The sequence below is a fragment of the Cherax quadricarinatus genome, chromosome 25, assembly GCF_038502225.1.
Source record: "Cherax quadricarinatus isolate ZL_2023a chromosome 25, ASM3850222v1, whole genome shotgun sequence".
NCBI classification, from domain to species: domain Eukaryota; kingdom Metazoa; phylum Arthropoda; class Malacostraca; order Decapoda; family Parastacidae; genus Cherax; species Cherax quadricarinatus.
The window spans coordinates 42615003-42631781 of record NC_091316.1 but is presented as its reverse complement, the minus strand read 5'-3'; the positions used below and the strand labels follow the sequence as shown (position 1 = coordinate 42631781).

Sequence of the window (16779 nt, the reverse complement as noted above, 5' to 3'; positions counted from 1 at the left end):
AAGCTTTGTATAACTACAACTTCTTCTTAACTACAACAATTCCTGTAGTATTATGAGGCGCAATCTCAGAGGAAACAGCACCAAGGCCAGCAAGAAAACACCAAAAAATTAACTATTCAACAAGTGTAGCCAGGAGGACGCCGGCCCAGCTACCACCCCTCTCACCACCGCTCAAAGCAGCATCACAACAATAACAACAAACATGGCTGCCACCAGCCCATCCTCCCCTCTCTTCCTCGGATTCAACCTACCAAGTAGTCTCTCAGGTATGACCAACGATCCAGATACCCTAAAGTCATGCATCTCCACCTTAGTTATTGAAAATATGAATCTTTGAGAGATGCTAACAAAACAAGACACCAGGATGACACAACTCGAGAACAAAATCCTCAGTCTTGAACAAAAGTTATCAACACCAGGAATGACTAACTATGGCAAGACCATCAAAACAGTCATAGATAGCCATGCAGAACAAATAATATCTCTTAATACAAAGGTTGAAGAAGCAGTAAAAGAATGGAAGAACAACTTAGATAACCAGTTCAGTGACTTCTTTGCTCTCCAAGAAGATAAAACTGAACAAGATAAACTATCAGATGCAGTAATAATTAACAGTCTACTTTTTCCCAGTGATATGAACCAAACGAACAGTAAAGAAATTACTCTCCAGATCATAAAGGACCAAACAAAAGTTACAGTACCAGAGTCAGAAATAAAGGAAGCCAGGTTACTAGGTGTTACGTTGGTTTCTCTTATTACTTTGATAGTAAGGTTCTCGCTATATGATCTAGTGTGGGGTAGCTTTCTACTTAATGGCCTAATCTGTCTAGATGTAATACTTACATCATGACTGATCATCCTCAGTGTCTCTGATGTCCTTTCACCAGCCCTCTTCACAGGTTATGTAAACTACAACTATAAAAATATAACTGTATTCTAAATAGATATGTACAGAATATACAATTACAGCCTCACATATTCAAAACAAAAATCTACACACTCCTTAGCTGTTCTCCCACATGGTGCATCTCAGCAACTTTGCCCTTCTCTCTTCATGACTAATCCTGGGTTAACCAGTGTTTTGACACACTTTAGTCACCCTGGGTATGGTGGCCACAACTTAAGTTATAAAAACTCACCCCTGGAGCACACATAATGCCCCAAAAAATAGAAGAAAGACCCAGAGATCCTGCCAGGTTGAAGTCCAGCAACACAGAGAGAGAGAGAGAGGAGGAGGAGCCTAGCTAAGCTCCTCCCACCAAAACAAAAGACTGTTGCCAAGCACAATTCTCTTATTACCACAATTCTACCACACCTCAATTTTGCTTTTACAAAAAGAATTACAACTTTATAAACTACTTATTTAAATTGTGTGTTTGTGTGTCTATAGTATAACCTATTATGAGAAAAACAGGCTTGACTCAGCTGCCTTTCAGCCATAAGAGTGATCTACCCTTATGACATTTAGAGCTGAGTTCCCATCAATTCAATATAATTAGGTATCCCAGAGTAACTTACAGATACATAAATACATGTTGGGTCCCATAGCCCCATAACTCTAGGATCCCATGGTAGAAAAAGTGTTATGCTTAGATTCGACTCACATGACAGGAAAAAAGACTTAATAATTGCACCTATTAAAGTAAAGAAAGAGGTATACATAAACGAGTGTCTTACCAAAAAACGTCAGAACCTCCTGTACAGAGTCAGAAAACTTAAGCAGGAGAATAATGACACAATACACCAATGCTTCACATGGGATGGGAAAATTCTAGTTAGGAAAACGAATGTAGGTCAACTGTACATAATCACGAATGAGAATGATCTATCACGATTTCTCAAGGATACTAATCTTACAGAGAATAACTAAACAATGTCCAACCTAAAAGCCTACGTAGTGTAGTGTATGTTTTGCTCCATTATTGTTCAAATTTCATAGTACAATCTTTTAGTAATTAAATAATCAACTACCTCATTTTGTGATTATACTAGTAAGCATAAGTCTCCTTATGTAATTTTCTTATTTACTATTGTTTGCTTAAATATTAGCTGAGTTGATACTTTCTCTGTCCATATTACTACCTCATATTTTTTTAAATACTATTAATTGATATTACTTACTAAAATTAATAATTAATTACCATTTTTACTATCAGTACAATTTACTCTTAACATTTTTGACACCATTTAATTACCATTACTTGTCTAATTACCATAACCTGTTTTAATACCACATTTACTATCTTAGAGTACTCTTAAATACTTTGTACTGCCAAATAACCTCTAGTATAACTACCAGTGCAATATTGAATCCAAATAACTGTTCTTAAAATTTAATACTTGAAATAAACATTACTTTTTCACTTTTTTTTTTTTTTTTTGCTAATTAATCTTTTTTTTTTTTTAATCATTATTACTTACTAAAATTTTATTAAACACTATATTTACTACCAGTCAATTTTATTTTTTCACATTAATCATTATTTTATACTTTTCATAACATTTTGTTGCCAAATTTTCAAGTTTGTATATTCAACTCCAACCTTTATATTATCCTTTGTACCTGTGCACCTGTCTACCATCTTACTATGATATTATAACCAAGTCATTGCCATTGTTATTTTTTACTTATTATTCTTTTGGTACTTTAATTTGTGAATTTTATTTTGTCAATTTAAATCTAGTTATACTCTTGATCTTGTTAACAACCTATATCAGACCCTAGTGCAATTACAAGTGCCATTTTCATTTGTATTTTATATTATAAGTTTATAGCTAGTTGTACTTTAGCTCATTCTAGCTCAATACTTAGACAACACCTAAACTAACTATACCTATATAACAAAAAAGGCACAATACCGTGACTGGAATGATACACAAATAACCCACACATAAAAGACAGAAGCTTACGACGATGTTTCAGTCCGACTTGGACCATTTACAAAGTCACACTAACCAGAAGTGGAGCAGGACGGCTATATATAGGCAGGAAGAAGTGGTAGTAGTAGTAGTAGTACAAGAATGGTATATAATACCGACAAGATGAAATTAAGACACATGCGCAACCCCCGGGTATCTCTATCGTAGACGTCTCGCCATCCAGCCAGCCACTGGATGGCGAAATGTCCACAACAAAGACACCCAGATGCCGCACATTTGTCTTAATTTCATCAGTAGTAGTAGTAGTAATAGAAGAGGTAGTAGTAGTGGTAGTGGTAGAAGTGGGGAATAAGGAGGACGAGCCAGTCAAATGCAAAGGAAGGGGAACACTGCAAGGGAGCTAGGTGCCCACAGAGGGAGAGCAAGTGCACAGAGGTGTGCGTGTTTGATAGGAGTGAATGGAGACAAATGGTTTTTAATACTTGACATGCTGTTGGAGTGTGAGCAAAGTAACATTTATGAAGGGATTCAGGGAAACTGGCAGGCCGGTCTTGAGTCCTGGAGATGGGAAGTACAGTGCCGGCACTCTGAAGGAGGGGTGTTAATGTTGCAGTTTAAAAACTGTAGTGTAAAGCACCCTTCTGGCAAGACAGTGATGGAGTGAATGATGGTGAAAGTTTTTCTTTTTCGAGCCTCCCTGCCTTGGTGGGAATCGGCCAGTGTGTTAATAAAAAAAAATAAAAATAATAAGTAAGCAGCTGTTCATATCGTTTGTGAATTCAGTCACTTGTGAGTCATGGTCATGGATGAGATTTATGTTGAAGTCCCCTGTAAGTTTTAGGTGGTGTTTATTCATTTTGGCACTAGTTATTATGTTTCTTAGTGTTTCACTAAAAGAGTAAATATTGAAGTGAGGAACTCTGTAAATTGCTCCAACTGTTAAAGATTTTGTAAGGTCTTTGGATTTAAATTTAGCAAAGGTTTATTCATCATGCTCATCCCTTGTGCAAGTAGAATTTATACACTCTAGTTCATCAGAGTAGTATATAGCTGTTCCACCTATTAATTGATCTGGCCTACAATTGTGTTTTGATGTGTAGCCAGGTATGGAATAGATGTTTGTAGCATCATGTTTTAGCCGTGTTTCAGTGAGAATAATGATAAACATACTGACATTTAGATAATTCAGTAGTGCCTGAAAGTCTTCATAGTGCTTGCTTAGTGATCTGACATTATGATTGAATACAATTATGTTACTGCTGGAACTGAGTAGTGTCTTAGCCTGACTAGCAGTGTAATAAAGGCAATTGTTGTTAGGATCTCGCTTCACATGGCATGGACCAGGGTTAGATTTCCAGCCAGGGTAGGAACTTTGGATGCGTTTTTTTACAAATGTTGTCTATGTTCCCCATCAGTAAAATGGGTACCTGGGTGTTAGTCGACTGGTGTGGGTCGCATCCTGGGACACTGACCTAATTTGCCCAAAATGCTCAGCATAACAAGGGGCTTTCTATACAGTAGTATGTGATTGATGTCAGCTAGGCCTGTATACCATGTACATGTACATGTACTTGTAGTAAATAAAGATATTATTATTATTATTATTATTATTATTATTATTATTATTATTATTAATAATGTCAGGGTTGATGTTTGCAACTATATGACTAACGCAAGTTTAACAGTGTATAAATAATATAAAGATAACTACAGTGGTACCTCGAGTTACAAACTTAATTCACTCCAGAAGGCTGTTCGAGTGCCGATACCGAACGAATTTGTTTCCATAAGGAATAATGAAAATTAGATTAATGCATTTCAGACCCCCAAAAATACACTTACAAAACCATTTACAAAAATACATTTACATAATTGTTCGAGTTGGGAGCTACTCATAACTCAAGGTACCACTGTATTAATATTGCACTGGATGTGATATGAGAGCTTATACAAGCAGTACAAAGTGTAGGCAGCAGAAGAACTATTCTATAGATTGCACAGATACTAAACAAGTAATAATAATAATACAAAAAGTATAAAGTTAAAAGATAGTAAAAAAAGGTCTTAAATAAAATTTAAATAGTAAGATTTGACGTAAAGCACAATATTTAGGCAAGTAATAACACCATAAGCAAATTGTATGATTAGTAATAAAAAATAGTGACCTATTAACCCTTTCAGTAAAAGGACACAAGTGCAACTAATGTGACACTTTTATTGTGGCAACGTTTCGCTCTCCAGGAGCTTTGTCAAGCCGTTATGGCTTAACAAAGCTCCTGGAGAGTGAAACGTTGCCACAATAAAAATGTCACATTAGTTGCACTTGTGTCCTTTTACTTTACATATAGTCGGTAATTCTACCAACTTTATTACAATCTGTTGGACACTGCAACATAATGGACATTTCATGCAGATGTTATTTGGACACCCTTCTTAGTGCTCACAGCAATCGCAACAGACACAACTTCATACATGGTAACAGCCTGACAAAGCTCCTGGAGAGCAAAACGTTGCCACAATAAAAATGTCACATTAGTTGCACTTGTGTCCTTTTACTTTACATATTGTCGGTAATTCTACCAATTTTATTACAACCCTTTCTGGGTCCAAATGCCAAATTTCAAAGTGCACACCAGTGTCCAAGAATTTTCAAAAAATAATTTTGTTATTTTTTCTTATGAAATGGTAGAGAATCTTTTTCTGAAGGTAATAAAACAAAAAGTACGAAATTTGATGGAAAATTGACGAAATTATGCTCTCGCGAATTTTGATGTGTCAGCTATATTTAACCCTTTGACTGTTTATGTCATATATATATGTCTTATGCACCACTGTTTCTGATGTATTTGTATGGCTTCAAATCGAGCGGGAGAAAGCTAGTAGGCCTACATGAGAGAGAATGGGTCTGAGTGGTGGGTGTGGACCCTGTGGAAAAAAATCTGGGACTCAGTGGTGCATTGTGGGAACACCATCTTGGTAGTCTATTTTCACCATGCCTCGCAGTAAGAAGTTCCTCACTCCTCACTGGATTGGAGGTCTTTTGTTCCCAAGTGATAGCTCTAACAGCGATGAAAGTGTCAGTGAAAGTGAATTCCATGGTTTTCAATGGGGTGTGACCGAAAAAAGTGCCCAGGATAACGTAATTAGTGATGAAAACCCAGATGACCCACGACCTTCCACCTCTGGTGCTGGGCCGGCTCATTCATGTTCACCTGTACCAGGACAAAAGAGGAAACTATTTGCCCATGTACAAGACTCAGATGTGAGCAGTGAAAGCGATAGTGATTTCAAAGTTACTGAAAGCAGTTTTAGTTGTGACAGTGAGGATGAATATTCCCCAGTGAAGCGGCTGTAAATACGACATAGCATGCGGTCTGGTAGTGTTTCATATGCTGTTCCAAGGGGAAGGAGTAAATCTCGGAGCACATCCCATGGCCCTACACCACGGCCTGATAGTGAAGATGACGATATTGTTACGATGGGTATGAATGATGTGAGTGAGGCAGCAGGTGGTGGTGGTGATAGTGATGGTGGCATGAGTCATGTTGCACCAGCAGCTGGCCACGCTACTACCCACACTGCTGACTCTGCATGACCAGCCTCACCCAACCCCACAACCTGCACAACCACATTTCAATATCCAGAACCCACCAGCAGACCATATCTGGGATTGGCAGGAAGGTGACAAGTTTGTTCCCAGTCCCCATGACTTTGGTGAAACAAAGTGGAATACAGCCATCATGTACACTTGGGAGCAATGCTACTGAACTGGAATGCTTTCAGTTACTCTTCGATGAACCTCTGATGGACATTATTGTCAGGGAAACCAACACATACTTTGAGTACACCATGGCAAATGAAATTCTCTCACCAAGATCATGGCTACACCAGTGGAAGGACACAACTGTGACAGAGATGTACCTGTTTTTTGCCACAATAATGCTTATGCCACATGTATATAAGCACACTGTCCCCACGTACTGGGCAACAGAACGCCTGATTTCAACCTCAAGTTTTAGTGACATCATAGGCATGAATCGTTTCTTGATACTGTTACATATGTTACACTTTTCAGACAAAACAAGGTCTGACAGTATTGACAGGTTATATAAGATCAGAAATGTGTTTATGTACCTGAAACAAAAGTGTTGCATGTATTTTTATCCTTTCAGAAAGCTTGTCATTGACGAGTCTTTGACTTTATTCAAAGGAAAACTCTCATTCAAGCAAAAACATACCAAGCAAGAGGAAACGCTTTGGTATAAAGTTATTTGTACAGTGGAACCTCAAAAATTGAACGTATCACATATTGAACGTTTCGAAAATAGGACCATTTTTTCGGACAAACTGTGTCCCTATTATCGAACGCGCCCCTATTTTCGCATGGCCGGGTATGGGACCTGTCTACCGCCCGCTCTGTCCGCGTCCCCGCGCAGGTGCCGTGAGCAGTCTAGCTTTGTTTATGCTTGAGTGAACACTAACCTGTGCTCTCATTCACGCATTTTACGATTATTTCGTTGTGTTTAGTGCTTGTGGGACTGTGAAGTAAGCTGCCATGGGCCCAAAGAAACTTGCTAGTGGTACCCCTGTGGTAAAGAAAGTGAGAAACACCATAGATGTGAAGAAGGAAATAATACAGAAGTATGAGAGTGGTGTGAGACTTGTTGAGCTTGCCAGGATGTATGGGTAAAACAAGTCGACCATCGGTTCTATCCTGTCAAAGAAAGAACAAATCAAGGAAGCTGATGTTGCGAAAGGTGTTAATATAGGGAGTGGATGAGGTGCCTTCTTCAAAGATTAAGGAGATTTGTGCCAAGTGGAATGATGTCCAAATGTTTGTGCAGAAGTACCACCCTGAGCAAGCTGAAACAAGCCATCTTTGCAACAAGTTCAGTGACAGAACCATGTCCTATTTTAGGGAAATGTTAAAGAGGTGCCAGAAACAGAGGAGTGTGGACAGTTATTTTGTGAGACAGGGGTCCAGTGACTCGCAAGCTGGTCCTAGTGGCATTAAAAGATAGAGAAGGGAAGTAACCCCAGAGAGGACTTTACCTGAAGTCCTCATGGAGGGGGATTCACCTTCCAAACACTAACCCCAACTCCCTCTCTCCTCCTCCCTATCTTCCAGATGCCATCAACAATCTTCAATAAAGGTAAGTAAAAATGTTATTTTATATGTATTATTATACATAATTAAAAACTATAGTACGTATTTGTTGTATGTAAAACTGTAATTAATCTCTATAAAATGTATTTTTTGTGTGAATATTTTTGGGTTTCTGGAATGGATTAATTGCATTTCCATTATTTCTTATGGGAAATATTGCTTCAAATTTCAGACTTTTCGAATTTAGAACTAGCTCCTGGAATGGATTAAGTTCGATTTTTGAGGTTCCACTGTACTGTGTCATTGCAAAAGTGGTCTCGTTTTGGATATCATTGTGTACACTGGCAGTAATACATTGAGAGATACCAGGAAGTTATTGGGTATCTCTGATGATGTGGTTCGAACAATAATGGAACCATATCTTGGTAAGGGGCTTATATTATTTACTGATAACTGGTACACAAGCCCCATACTCAGTGATTTCTTGTGAGTGAACCTGACAGACGTGTGTGGCACAGTGCGTGGTAATCCTAAACATATGCTAAGGCTCGACACTGGCACTCGCAGAGGTGAGGTGCAAGCCTTTGCTGCCAATGACATCATGGCATTTCGGTGGTATGACAAACGTGATGTCACATTGTTGACATCAGTTCACTGAAACGAAGTGGCACATACTGGCAGGCACAGTAGAGAGACCAATGAACCCATTCTAAAACCTGCCGCTGTCATGGACTACAACCTCAATATGCGCTTAATGGACAAATGTGACATGCAGATTGGGTTTGCTGATTGTTATAAGTGGTATATAAAACTTTTTTTCCATCTTGTTGATATTTCCATGCTAAATGCTTATAACATATACAAGTTGAGGACCAACAAAAACCAAAATATGGTGAATTTTGTTTGTCAGTTATCAGACAAATAATCGCCAAGTACCAAGGAGCAACACCTGCAGTAGACCAGCGCCCACGAAATTACCAACACACGCAATCTTGTTTGAGGCCTAGTGATCACTACCCATACAACTGCCTCCTACTGCTTTCAAGAAAAATGCTCAGATGAGGCGTTTTGTATTTTGACATACCACAAAACTCCCACAAACACGCAGAGACACTCGTTTTATGTGTGAGGAGTGTCAAATGCCACTATGCATATACCCATGTTTCAAAGAGTTCCACAAGCTGCAGCAGTTCTAGGAAAGTGTTCAGTGACTGTACATATGTATATATATTATGGGACAGTAGTAATAAACAATGTTTTGTATTGTTTGTTTGTGTAAAAAAGTTTTATACACAAACTAATAGTGATAATATTTGTTCAGTTATTGTGTTGTAAACAATGAGTGTATATTTGAACAATGCACCTTACTTTGGTCTCACAGGCCACATAAGTTACTTAGAAAAGAAAAATATTGGAAAATACAAGAAACCTTCGAACTGGAGTAAATAAAAGAATACCGGGTGTGCGGCATTCGCCGCTGTTGCCATACATCGATCATTTTGTGCCAACTTTGCACCTCTGTATCTCGGTAAGTACTGATGGCAAAAAAATTTTTTAGGCTTAAAACACTCGGTAAAATAATCCTAACATTTTGGTAAGAATTTTTTTTTTTTTTAAATATTTTGCGACATAGAATGAGAGTTTCAGAAAGGGGCCTGTGGCAGTCAAAGGGTTAAGAAATCAGTGATTTTACTGACTTTGACTCCCATTTTATGCCAATTATATTACTCTAGTCAACCAAATTCTTAGCTGTTTCACTAGTATTACTTCTATTCTATCAATTGAGCACAAGAAATCGCCAGTCAACTGTTTCAACTACAAAATAAAGTGGTCAGAAATTGGTAATTTGGCCAATTTAATGCAAAGTTCAAAATAGAATCCAGAATAAACAATGCCGGCATTCCTGGAACTAAACTAACATTTCCTCTGTTCATTAGTTACGTTTTCAGGCATTACAAATGAATTCCATTTTAATTTTTTATTCACATAATGAATTTTTATTCAAACCAAAAAATAGAAGATTTACTGTTATGTAATACTGTAATAATTTTATAAATAATATCACCACATTTGTAAACGTATGTTAGACCCACCAGCTGGTGTGTATTAGATGTGTGGGATCATTTGTTTACTCTTGAACATCGGCAAAAATTTAACATCTCTGCTATTTTGAGCTCAGTTTCAACCCATTTCCATTATTAAAACCAGTTAAAATCATTAAAATCATTTCCATTATTAAAACCAGTTAAAATCATCTTCCATTCTATCAAATGAGACCAAGAAATTGCAAATACAACTATAAAAAACATACGAAAAAACACTGCAAAGTCGCTGTTTTAATTGAAAATTACGGTCTCGGTATTTTTTTCTCTCGTGCACTGTGTGCTGCAGGATAAATGAACATTTAACATCACACCTACCTTTATTGACTCTTGTTGGTGTTTGGAAGACAAGTAGGAGGCGAGAGGAAGACGAGTTTATTATGCTTCAATATGACGCTAATATCATCTCTATGGCTTATTTATCTATCAAAATTCATCTAATATGACATAATTAGCAATATTAATGACATAGAAATATGATATATTCTCTAGAAAGTATAAAATATGTTATAATGTATGTGAGGAGTAAGTGGTGGTGGTGTTGTTGCTGGGTTTAAAAAGGCCACTGAGAGAAGCCGTACATGTTAATGGTGGTGGAGGTGGCAGCAGAAGCCATCACCACTATTTACACTTAAACAATGTATGTAATTTATAAATAATAAATATTTACATTTTAATTTATAAATAATAAATATTTACATTTTAATTTATAAATAATAAATATTTACATTTTAACCCCTTGACTGTCGCAACCCCAAATCCTGAGGTGTTTCCTGGTGTCGAAAAAAAAATCCTATGAAATGATGGAGAATCTTTTGCCGATGGTAATGACAGCAAAAGAACAAAATTTGTTGGAAAACTTAAGGAATTATGCTCTCGTGAAGTTAGCAACCTTGGCAATATTTACGAATCTGCGACTTCGCCTACTTTGAGCCCTATTTTCGGCTAATTCCATTGCTCCAGTCGATCAAACTCGTAGCTATTTCTTTAGAACTCCATTTGTTCTATCGACTGAGTACAAGAAACTGCCCATTTACCGATTACAACTACCCAATAATGTGGTCAGAAATTTGCAATTTGGCCAATTTCACGAAAATTAAAAAACATGCCAATTTCAAAATAGGGTCCAGAATGAACAATGCAGACATTTCTGGCTCCAAAATAACATTTTCCTTGTTCATCAGTCACGTCTCCAGGCCCCTCCGATATTACTCTTGCTTTCCATTTTGAATTTTTATTCAAACAAAAAATAGAAGTTCCACTGTTATGCAGACCACTGCAATATTGTAATAATTGTATAAATAATGTCAACCCATTCATGATTGCACATTAGAATATCTAGTTGGACATTTAATGGACAACGACATCATTTTACTTTTGAACATCGGCAAAAATCAAACATTTTCCCTACTTTGAGCTCCATTTCAAGGCTCTTTTCATAGTAAAATCAATCAAAATCACCTCCATTTCTATAATATGTTTCCCATTCTATCAAATGAGACCAAGAAAACGAGACTACAACCACAAATACTATACGAAAATACACCACAATGTCGACATTTTAATCCAAAAACACGGTCAGTTTTTTTCTCATTATGCACTGCGTGATGCAGGATTTTTTATATGGTGCACACCGACCACACAGACCCACTCTCTCATATGCGGGCCCACCAGCTTTCTCCTACTTGATTTGAAGCCTCTAGAATTTTCGACTATATATACGTCAAACACGGTGGCTCGTAAGACATACATATACAGCCGAAGCAGTCAAAGGGTTAATATTGTCCCCCAGGATGTGACCCACACCAGTCGACTAACACCCAGGTACTTATTTACTGCTAGGTGAACAGGACAACAGGTGTCGAAATGTTTCCACCCGCTGGGAATCGAACCCGGGCCCTCCGTGTGTGAAGCGGGAGCTTTAGCCACCAGGCCACCGGGCCACAATCTTTTCCCGATCATAATGACACCAAAAGTATGAAATTTGATGGAAAACTTACGGAATTATGCTCTCGCGAAGTTAGCGGTCTCGACGATGTTTATGCATCGGCAATTTTGCCCACTTTGAGCCCTATTTTCGGCCAATTCTACTGTACTAGTCGACAAAAATAATAACTTTCGCTAGAATTCCATTTTTTCTATCGAATGAGTGCAAGAAACCACCCATTTACCGATTTCAACTATCCAATACAGTGGTCAGAATTTAGCAATTTTGCCAATTTCATACAAATTTCAAAAGATGCCAATTTCCAAATAGGGTTCAGAATAAACATGAAAGACATTCCTGGCACTAAAATGACATTTCCTCTGTTCATTAGTCATGCCCCAATGCCCCTCTTACATTCTTTTGCTTTCCACTTTGAATTTTTATTCTTACAAAAAATAGAAGATTTACTGTTATGCAAACAACTGCATTAGTGTAAAATATGGTATAAATAATATTGGCACACTTGTGAAAAAATATTAAATTCACCAGTTGACGTGTATTGGACGCTTAGCATGATTTGTTTACTTTTGAACTTTGGTAAAAATCGAACATTTCTGCTACTTTTAGCTCAATTTCAAGGTACTTTTCATTATAAAATCAGTCAAAATCATCTCAATTTCTGTAGTATGTCTTCCATTCTATAGAATGAGATCAAGAAAACTAGAATACAACAATAAATACCATACGAAAGTACAGTACAAAGTCACTGTTTTAATCCAAAAACACGGTCAAAGTTTTTTTTTTTTTCATTACACACTGTGTGCTGCAGGATTTTTTTTATACTGCGCACAGTGACCACATAGACCCCTTCTTTGATATGTAGGCCTACCAGCTTTCTCTCACTAGATTTGAGGGCGCTAGAATTTATGTGTACTAGTACGTCAAAAACCCTGGTGCGTAAGCCGTACTAGTACGGCCGAAACCCTGATAGGGTTAAGGAATAAATTTTAAAGCAGTATTTAACAGTTACTGAGTAATTCATAACACTATTCATGGACAATGGGTATAAACTGCACTTTCTTCTGAGTCGGTTAACACAGCCTCACTAAGGAATTTTTTTAGTTCAAATTCTGTGGAGATGAAGTATCTCTTCCCAGTGTGCTCCTTCCTAACTGCAATTTTACCATCCCTCACAACACAGTGATGGATTTTTTGGTTGTGGCATAATTTTCCTAGTCAATAAAGGTGGTTTTTCCTTGTTTTGGTGAGGCACTCATTAACATTTACCTCAGATTTCATGGATATGGATGTTTTTAACAGGTTATTTCTTTGCAAGCTGGTGTTGAATTTTAATAGAAGTGCTTTTTCCTGCTTGGTGGCCCATCAGTTTTCACTCTTTTACTTCATCACTATGTATGTTTAGGTGAAGGTGGTCCTTGATAAGCTGTAGGGTGGCCTCCATACATGTCTCTTGGGTGACTAGGTGGGAGATGGTAGCTGTTAACTACAACAGCATCAGACAGCTGTTGCTGGTCATTATGGTCTTGGAAGTTGTTTATGACATCTGCAAGTTGGAGATCCATTCATGATCTCTCTTCTATGTTGTTGGTGTTTAGCTGGGTAACTAGATCTTTCAGACTGTTGATGGTGTCCACAGACTGAGTGTGGGTTTTGCTTAATTGTTCCAGCGTGTTTAGTTTATGTTCTAGAGTTGTGATCTTGCTGATGTACTGTGTGTTAGAGGTTTGTAGTTCCTACGCAGTGCACCTGAGTTGAGAGACTGAGTCAGGACCAGTGGCAGCTCATCCATAGGAGCTGCAGAGCTGCAGTCAACGCAGATGCTCACTGCCAGACATATGACTTCATCAACCTTACGCTAAAATAATTTGAAACTGCCAAATATATTACAGGAAAAATCTGTGCCTCTCCGGATATGTGTATGCAAATGTTTATCATTTAAATTTAGTTTTATTTTAAAAATTATTAATTTAATAGCGTTTATTATGCTGTTCTATTTGTTGATGGGCCGCCACTAGTCAGGACAGTGAGTGTGCACAGTGTACCCAAGAAAACAAAGCACTCACCTTGTATTTGGTTTAATATAGCAACGCTGTAGTGAATTTCTAGGGTTGTTTATTTTGTTTTACTTGTTGTTTCTTGGTGTCAATTGATGGAATGGAAGACTTCCTAGTGAAAAGGAGAAGATTTTGGTTGGTTTCAATCTGGAAGTAGTTTGAAAGAGAGCTCAAAGTGGCAGACATATTTGATTTTTGGCAGTTTCCCTAAAGAAGGGTAGGATCCTCCCTAGCCCCTACATGTTTTTTACATGTTTTCAGTAGGTCTGCTTCAATTATTGGGATTGTTATGTTTCAGTACTCAGAGATTTATGGTATTATATAGTAGAAGCCACAGTGGACATACTGAACTGAGGCAAAATTGTTTTAGTGAGTGGAATGTTTACAATGTTTTTCATCATCTACATTAATCTGTTCTCCTACGGTATTATTAATGTTCATCCACCATCATCACTAATCTATACTCAACTATTATCATAATACAGTCCTCCACCTCCAGTTCATTCTCATCATTACTCTCTCTTCACCTGGTAGTAAAAGTCAGCTCCCTAACATAATCAGTGCATAACCATCACTATTCTAATATTTGTGTTTCAGAGGCAATGTTTCAACCTGAAGAGAGAGAGAGAATCTGAGACAACTTGGAGGCTTCATGTTCTTGGTCATCTCCAGACTTTGGCACTGCACGATTGTCACTTCTGGTTTCTCCAATAATTTCTGTCTAACAGATCCAGCTGCTTGGGAAAGTTACCCTCTCTTTATTTTGAACTCTGTTTTTATATTAGATTTTTTTTTGAATTTGTAAAATTAGTCAAATTACCTTAAAATAATTGAATGGTTTGTTTCATGTGCATAATTGATAAAGCAGTAGGTATGTTGGCTAGGAACTGGATCAACTTAATTACTGAAATGGGTTAAAATAGGATGTAAAATGTGTCAAATTGCTGATGCATATAGTTGTGTCTGAATAATTTCCATCAGATGTTGCATTTGTGGTGTCATAACTTGAGAAAAACATTCCTTACGATTTGAAAATTTGTGACACACTCAGCCCTTTTAATTTTCGGAGTCACAGTAGTGAAGGTGTTAAGGACTTAAATGACTTTTCAGACAAACAATAAGACACAATACATTAGAGTTCCTTCAAGGAAACAAACTTATCAGTGTTCTGAATGTCTAAAAGATTTTTTACATAAATCACATCTAATGGAACTCACTAGAGTTCATTCTCAAGAAAAACCATATCAGTGTTCTGAATGTTTAAAACACTTTTCAGAGAGATCATCCCTAGAACAACACATGAGAGTTCATTCACAAGAAAAACCATATCAGTGTTCTGAATGTCTAAAAGACTTTTCAAAGAGATCAAATCTAATACGACACATGAGAGTTCATTCACAAGAAAAACCATATCAGTGTGCTGAATGTCTAAAAGACTTTTCAAAGAGATCAAATCTAATACAACACATGAGAATTCATTCTCAAGAAAAACCATATCAGTGTGCTGAATGTCTAAAAAACTTTTCACGCAGATCATCCCTAATACGTCACATGAGAATTCATTCACAAGAAAAACCATATCAGTGTTCTGAATGTCTAAAAGACTTTTCACAGAAATCAAGTCTAATACAACACATGAGAGTTCATTCACAAGTAACACCATATCAATGTTCTGAATGTCTAAAAGACTTTTCATGGAAATCATCCCTAGTACACCACATGAGAATTCATTCTCAAGAAAAACCATATCAATGTTCTGAATGTCTAAAAGACTTTTCACAGAGATCATCCCTAATGCAACACGTGAGAGTTCATTCTCAAGAAAAACCATTTCAGTGTTCTGAATGTCTAAAAGACTTTTCAAATAGATCACATCTAATACATCACACGAGAATTCATTCTCAAGAAAAACCATATCAGTGTTCTGAATGTCTAAAAGACTTTTCACAGAGATCATATCTAATACAACACATGAGAGTTCATTCACAAGTAAAACCATATCAATGTTCTGAATGTCTAAAAGGCTTTTCACAGAGATCATATCTAATACGACACATGAGAGTTCATTCACAAGTAAAACCATATCAATGTTCTGAATGTCTAAAAGGCTTTATAGATAGATCATCCCTTATACAACACATGAGTGTTCATTCACAAGAAAAACCATATCAATGTTCTGATTGTCTAAAAGACTTTTCACGAAGGTCATCCCTAATGCGACACGTGAGAGTTCATTCATTAGAAAATTCCTTTTAAGAATGATTGTGATAAATTAGACACATGTGCAACTCTTGGGTATCTTTATTGAGGAAACGTTTCGCCACACAGTGGCTTCATCAGTCCATACGTAGGAGAAACTTGAAGAACAGGAGGAGAATGAGGTAATCAGTCCCTCAACCTTGAGTCGATGTGTTCAGTCCATCAATCTTGAATAGATTGATGGACTGAACACATCGACTCAAGGTTGAGGGACTGATTACCTCATTCTCCTCCTATTCTTCAAGTTTCTCCTACGTATGGACTGATGAAGCCACTGTGTGGCGAAACGTTTCCTCAATAAAGATACCCAAGAGTTGCACATGTGTCTAATTTATCAACATGTCGGTTCTCTGAACCATTCATCTACAAGAATGATTGTCTTAATGCTGGTAATATGCTCTCATTCCAAGGAGTTAGAGTTATCTCTCA

General features: G+C 37.2%; 1 protein-coding gene across 1 annotated transcript in view; it reads left to right on the top strand.

Annotated features, from left to right (window-relative positions):
* LOC138853212 (zinc finger protein 252-like) overlaps positions 1-16347 on the top strand; it is a 35896-nt gene extending 19549 nt beyond the window's left edge. Inside the window, exon 2 of the mRNA XM_070088713.1 lies at positions 14689-16347. Within this exon, the coding sequence (XP_069944814.1) occupies positions 15190-16347 (1158 nt within the window). The 5' untranslated portion in view covers positions 14689-15189. The remainder of the gene's footprint in view (positions 1-14688) is intronic.
* Positions 16348-16779: the final 432 nt, after the last annotated feature.